This window comes from Tupaia chinensis, unplaced genomic scaffold (assembly GCF_000334495.1).
Source record: "Tupaia chinensis unplaced genomic scaffold, TupChi_1.0 Scaffold000429_1, whole genome shotgun sequence".
NCBI lineage: Eukaryota > Metazoa > Chordata > Mammalia > Scandentia > Tupaiidae > Tupaia > Tupaia belangeri.
Genome location: NW_006159934.1, coordinates 600,194 through 607,141, shown reverse-complemented (window position 1 = coordinate 607,141; position 6,948 = coordinate 600,194). Strand labels below are relative to the sequence as shown.

At 58.8% G+C, this 6,948-nt stretch overlaps 1 protein-coding gene across 1 annotated transcript in view; it reads left to right on the top strand.

Moving 5' to 3' along the window:
* Positions 1-6,948, top strand: part of STX1A (syntaxin 1A) — a 21,253-nt gene that overhangs the window by 8,850 nt on the left and 5,455 nt on the right. The window contains exons 2-5 of the mRNA XM_014590315.2: positions 3,021-3,098; positions 3,431-3,530; positions 6,119-6,193; positions 6,909-6,946. Of these exons, the coding sequence (XP_014445801.1) occupies positions 3,078-3,098; positions 3,431-3,530; positions 6,119-6,193; positions 6,909-6,946 (234 nt within the window). The 5' untranslated portion in view covers positions 3,021-3,077. The remainder of the gene's footprint in view (positions 1-3,020; positions 3,099-3,430; positions 3,531-6,118; positions 6,194-6,908; positions 6,947-6,948) is intronic.

The following is a 6,948-nucleotide window of genomic DNA, read 5'->3' as shown; positions in this document are numbered from 1 at the left end:
CGGGGGGGCTGTGGCTGTAGGGATGTGAATAGTGTGTTGGGGGAAACCAGAGGAGTGAGATACCAGTGGCTAAGGAGCGGCTTCTGGAAGGAGGTGGCATCTGAGGATGAGGGAGGTGTCAGCTTTGTGGACTTGGCATTCCAGGAGGACGGAAGGGGGAAGGCTGGGGGGACCACGGGTGACTACGAGCTGGAGGCAGTTGTAGGTGCAGGCTGAGGCCAGGATTGAAGAGGAGGGGTAGGAGGGAGGAGTCCTGAGGAGGAAGCAGCAGGACTTGGTTGGGAAAGGTCCTCTAGGAGCAGCCCCTCAAGGTTTTTTGTTTTGTGTGTTAATTATTATTATTATTTTTTTGAGATGTTTTTGCTATAGGGCATGTGCGCTTACCAGACAGAGAAAGACAGAGAGACAGAAAGCAAGAAATCACCCCCAGGGGGGATGGCCACGCCGCAATCCCTTCTCCTCTCGGGATCTTGGGCACGCACGCGCACGTGCCTGGCGTGAGCTTTTTTTGTTTTTTTTTTTTTTGTTTTTTTTGGGCGGGGGAGAGGTTTTTGCTATAGGGCACGTGCGCTCACCAGACAGAGAGAGACATAGAGACAGAAAGCGAGAAATCACCCCCCAGGAGGGATGGTCACACCGCAATCCCTTCTCCATTCTCCTCTGGGGATCTTGGGCATGCACGCACACACGCCCAGCGTGAGTTTTAAGCCACCGGGTCCAGTACGCGAACCACGGTCGACTACGTGGGAGTCCAGCGACATAGCCATTACGCTAACTGCTGGTCCCATTGTTTTTCTCCTTTGAGAAAGACAGTCATCCCCAATAGGGTCCACTCCACCGTCCACCCCCGGTTCTTGACCAGCCTGAGTCCCAGCCACGCATGTGCACGTGACTTGCACCCAGGGAGCTCAGGGAGATCCCAGAACATGAACCCAGGGCCTTTCCCATCCAGCTCCAGCTGTGTTAAGGCTGTACCGCCCCTTGGCCCCCTCAAGGTTTTGCTTAGGGCCAAGTGGACTGCCACTTCCAGGGTGGAACCTGGCCTTGGATCTCCCCGTCCCCAGCTCTACCCTGAAAGATGGAGGGCTAGGGCATCGGCCCTGGTGACCTTTTGTTGGAGAAGCTCCCTGGGGAGGCTGTGGAGGTAGCAGATCAGAGCTGGCTGGGGAAGAGCAGTCCTTGTGGTCCAGATGAGCAAGCTGAGGCCAGGAGAGGCACAGCCTAGCTCCCAGGGGGCTCGGAGGTGACAGCAGGGCTCACTGTGACTCAGTTCTGGCCATTCCTCTCTCTGGGAGAGGAGCTGGAAAATTCCCCCACCCTTGTCCATCTACCTCTGTCCTATGGGCACCAGGACAGAGCAGGCAGGACGCTGAATGGCAGGAACTCCTGGGACTACTTCCCAACCTGGCAGCTTCCCAGGAGGGGGACCAGGGCTCCTCCAGGCCATACTCTGCCTCAGTTTCCCTAGGAAGTGCTCCTTTTACTCAACTTTTGGACCTGGCTTGGTTGAAAAAGAATGTAAAAGGCTCATAGATTCTTGGTGTCTGTGGTGGGCTTGGGGTGGCAGAGGGGAACCTGGCAGCCGCAGACACTGTTGAGAGTCAGGGTGAGGACTTTAGTTGCTGGGGGAGGAGGTGGAATCTGTTGATGAGAACAGCACCTCCAAGCCCCTCCATAAAACTTCCTACCTCCCTCCCTCTCGGTCCCCACTCTGGTGGGTTAATAGGACCCATGAATCCCAGGGGCACAGACAGCCTTATCTCCCTGCAGCCAGGCATTTCAGGCAACCCCAGGTACCAATGGGGGTTGAGGGAAGCTTCCGGAAGGAGGTGACATTTAAGGATGAGGGGAGTGTCAACTTCACAGACTCAGCGTCCCAGGAGGAGGGAATGGGGAAAGCTGGGAGGATCATGGGGGACTACAGTGGCAGAAGACAGTCCCCAGTTCACAGAAGAGTGAAGACCCAGAGCGAAGTCCTTCACGTCGATGTCTGAGCTATGCCAACTCTCCCAGCCTCTCAGCTCTGCCTGCCTCAGACCTGACAAGGGAGCTCCCAGGCAGCACCCGCTGATGTGGGGCACTGAGAAATGGGGTGTGCCTGGGCCTTAAATCCAGTCTGAGGGGTGACAGTGACTGAGGGTGGACACCTGGGTAGCCTTGCCTGGGTATGGAGTGGACCTTGGCCTTGCCATCCCAGTGGGCAAGACCAACTCGAGGTGTGGGCAGACAGTAGTGACCGTGATGGGCACCCTGGGAAGTCCAGGATAATTACACGTCCACCCAAGAGCAGGGACTGGCTTTTGTACTGTGGCTTCCGGGGCTGCAGCTGAAGGCAGTTTTGAGCCAAGACTGGCCCTGCATGCCTGCTGGGAGGGAGGAGGATCCAGGTCGTGTCAAGGCCGACATGACAGGGAGAGAGAAGATCCCTGAGACCTCACTGGGCAAAGCTGACACCTGACAGAGCCCCACCTGGGCAGCCTCATGTCTGGGCCATCCTACCTCTTGCGGCAGTGTTGGGTGGTGCCCGGGATGGAGCAGGTAGGCCTCCCTCTGCAGGGGCCCCCAGGAAGAGGGCTGGGACCGCCATCTGAATTAAAACCATTGGACGGAAGAATGGAGAACCCTGTTGGCAAGCAGCCTGTCTTAGTCAAGGTGTAGGTGACCCAGAGGGTCCAGGCAGTCACAGACACACTCAACCCATAAGCAGACTTCAGGCTCACAGGCTATGGCCAGGGAACAAAGCCCTGTGGTTTACTGTAGAGACGAAGTCCCTGGCCTGCAGGTGGAGACTTGGCCCCCTCGCCAACTTGATAGGCTAGGCCTGTCTCCTTGTGCTGGTCTCACTGTGGCTGAGACCAGAGGGTACACCCAGGCCTGTTCTTGTCCCTGCCTAGCAGCATCCCCAGGAGGGAGGAGGGTGGTCGGGCCATGGCACTGCCTCCCATGTGCCTGCGTCCCAGGTCCAGTGGGGTCCCAGTGGTCCTCCCACAGGCCACTTACATGTGTCCAACCCTGTGTAGGCCAAGGACAGCGATGATGATGATGACGTCACTGTCACCGTGGACCGAGACCGCTTCATGGATGAGTTCTTTGAGCAGGTGGGAGCCAGCACACCTCATCTCCCCGGGCACTGCCAGACCTGGGGTGGCCACTTCTTACCTACCTGGGTCTGGCTCAGCAGCCCAAAGACCCCAACCAGTGAGCCTATTTTAAGGGTGAATAGATTGAAGCTCAGAGCAGAGCAAAGTCTGAAACTTGGACTCCCTGCTCTTCCCTATCCCCATCTAGGACACTGGAGCAGCCACCCCAACTCCTGCCCCACCACCTGAAGCTTGGCCCATCCTTTCTCCCTGAGCCCTGACCTCAGCTCTACTCTGGGCAAGCCCTGGGTCCCCAGCTTTTCTTCTGACCGCCTGGCCTTGGTCCCCAGGTGGAGGAGATCCGGGGCTTCATTGACAAGATCTCGGAGAATGTGGAGGAGGTGAAGAGGAAGCACAGTGCCATCCTGGCCTCCCCCAACCCCGACGAGAGTGAGTGTGTAGGTGTGAGGGACAGACAGGTGCCAGCCTATGGGCCACCAGGGAAGGCCCTTGGAAACCCAGCACCCTTGACTGCTGGCAGGCCCAGGAGTGCCTGGGCAGACTAAGCTTGGGAGGGTTCCATGAGAAGCCTGGGGCAACACAGCCGGCCCAGGCCTGAGACTGGGGGTCAGCGCCCAGTGTCACTAGCTAGGGGTGGAGGGCTCATGGGTTGTGGGAAGGAGCGGCCCTCCTTGGGCCTGGAAGGGTCAGGTGCCAGTCCTTCCTTCCCCAGGTGAGCTGGCTTTTTCCTAAGGCGGCAGGGCTGGCTACAGCCCTGGGATTCTGGGAGGGAGGAAGCTGTCTCCATCAATAGGAGGCCTCTCCACCCAGCCCCTCCCCTTCCCGCACCTCCCTGGGGAGCAGATGGCAACTCTGAGGCGTCAGCGCTGTGGGAGGGCAGGCCGACCAAGCGGGCAGAGCTTCCGGAGAGAGCTGGCAGCCCTGGAACCTGGCCACTTGGTACCCTGGAGCTGGGCATTCTCATGGCTCCAGGAAGTCACTGGTCTCCCTTGGCACAGGGAGCCTGTGCTTGTCTGCATTCTACTGTCCCCACACAGGTCCCCCTGGCTGGGCTTTCGTGTTCTGTTGAGTTGTTGATCGCCACACCTGGCCAGGCTCAGGGCATGCAGGCCCTCTGAGATTCCCTCCCCTGCATGGGGGCTCACTCTCATCCCCAGGAGGCCGTGCCTGGCCCAGGGGAGGGAGGCGGGGCAGGCTGCCTGCCTGTCTAGAGGCCTGCTCACCTCTTGCTTTTCCGATGCCTTTGGAAGGCTCCAGCCTAGGAGGCCCATGAGAAAGCTCAGGGGAAAGTTGCAGCCTAGCTGCTGCCCAAGTGTTCAAGGGGAAAGCCTGGCCGTCCAGGTGCCCAAGGTTGGCTTTTATCCCCATCTCCAGCACTGCCTCCCCATCCCTGGCCCCTCACCCCCAAGCCTCCTGGCATCCTCATGTACCCAGAATAAATCTTTTTGCAGCCCCACAGTGTGCCTATGCCACTCCAGTTGAACTCAGTGCTCGACCCTTGGAAGGCAAAATGAGTCAGGGGGAACTAGGGGCTGTCCCAGGAAGGGTAGGAGGGAGAGGGGGACCACCCTGGGCAAGGCTATACCCAGTGTGATCGCCCACTTGGCACATCTCCCAGATGTGCCTGGGATGGCAGGTGTCCTGTGTTTCTGGGTGGGTTGCTCTTGCTAAGGGTCAGCAGGTGGCCTATAAAAATGAGGGGGCAGGCATCTCAACCACTGGAAGGCAGGCAGGGCAGGGGCCACGGAGCCACTCAGCCCCCTCCCTGGGGCTCCCTCACCCCGGTCCCAGCGCATTCTACAGGCAGTAGGGATGGAATCAGAATCATCATCGAGAGCTGAGCAGTCAGGGCCTGGCTGGCCACCCAGTGCTCACCAGTAGGGCCAGGGGGGGTCCCTGTGGAGTTCTAGGACAGAGCCACGTTAATGTGGCATCACAAAGGAAGATGGCAGCAAGTGGGGGGCTTTCCTGGGCCAGGCTTGCTCTGCCTCTTTTGGGGGCTGCCATCCGGGCTGGGCTATTTTGGGTCTGAGCAAAAGAGGCTGAGACATCAGAGCAGCTGGTAACCAAGTTTTCCTTTGTTTGGAAGAATGAGGCTCCCTCCTCCACTCCGCAGAGCCCCCCCATCCCACTCCGGAGGTGACCTGTCAGGGCCTTCCTGACAGACCACCATCCACACCCCTCCCCAGGCCCCCCTCTCAAGCAGAAAGTGTAGCTGGAAAGGTTACAGCCAGGGGCTCAGGCCCACCTCTAGGGCGGAGTCCTAGGAGCTGCTTAGAGGCTAGGGTGTTGCCAGGAGCATAGGGGGTGGGGAGTAGCCAGCTTTTCCCACTTTGTCAGCCAACCCCTCAGCCCCTCTCAGTGTGAGAGGCACCATGGCCTCTGCCATGTTTGGGAGATCGCTCTAGTTAGAATGAGGGCCAGAAGCACTATGCCACCTCTCCTCTCATGAGCCCCCTACCTACCACATCTGAGGCTGACTGTGCCCAAGGGGCCCTCTTGAACCTCCTCCACCCACTCCCACCCAGGCCAGTTGCTCCCGACCCTCGGGAACTTGAGCTGTGACTCAACTAATGTGGAGTGGGAGGAGGCTTCTAGCTCTCCAGCCCCCATCAGCCCACAGGCTGGCTGCTGACCCCCCCGCCCCAAGTCTCCAGGTAATGCTAGGTGAGTCTACACCCCCACCTTCGATTCAGGCAAGTAGCAAGTAAACGTTCCCCAGTGCCAACCCCAGCATCACCAGCTGCTCCACAATTATTTCTGCCTTAAATTTAGACCCATCTGTTATCTACAGGGGGTGGGGGAGCCAGCGAAGGAGGAAAGAGACTCTTGGAAGGCAGTACGAGGGGGTGAGGCTGCAGCTGGTGTGGCCTGGCCCAGAATTGGAGGGCAGGCCAGAGCCTTTGCCAGGAAGAGAGGGGAGACCCAGGGTTCCCCTGGCCCCCTGCACATGAGGCTGAGCGTGAACATGAGGCATGGGGAACCAGGGTGTCTACCTCCCACTCCTACCTCCCCAGAGACAAAGGAGGAGCTGGAAGAACTCATGTCCGACATAAAGAAGACAGCGAACAAAGTCCGCTCCAAGTTGAAGAGTGAGTCAAGCTCCTGGCCTTGTCTGGGGGTGGTTAGGGGAGCAGGCCTGTGGTGTTTCACTAACCCTGTGTGAGTATGTTGGCTCTTTTGTTCTTTCTGAGGGTGATATCCTGTCTGTCCACTCAGCAGCTCCCTGGCAAGGCCCATTAGTGCCAGGCTCTCGGCAGGGCCCGGGGACAGGGATGTTTGAAGCTTTGCAGAGGAAGGGCTGTGTTCTGGCAAGTAGCAAGTAGCAAGGATGCTATTCCTCACTTCTTCAGAGGGTTAACAAGTGGCCAACACTTCCTGGTCCCATATAGCAGCCCCTGTAACTTGTATGAACACAGCCACACACACCCCACCAATGCCTGGGCCTGCAGACCAGCGCCCTGTAGGTAGGTAGTGGCCACCTGACCCTTCCTTATCTGGGCATGGCCCATGTGCCCAGCTTTTCTAAGCCGAAAGGGAGCAGTACAGAGGCACAGGGTGGTCTAGCGCACAGGTGCACATGCACACACGCAGCTCATGTGTCTGCGGCCTCAACAGCTTGGCACACACGTACACACGCATCGTAGCTGGAGGGGCCTTTTCTGGCCCCTTCTCCTTCAGGGCCTGGCTCTTCCCCGTGTCCTCACCACTCACAGGCCCCAGGAGAAGTCCGGAGCCAGACCCCCGTGTGAGAGGGGGTGGTGGTGAAGGGGCCGATTGCGGCTCAGCATCCATCTGTTCTCCCAGGCATTGAGCAGAGCATCGAGCAGGAGGAGGGCCTGAACCG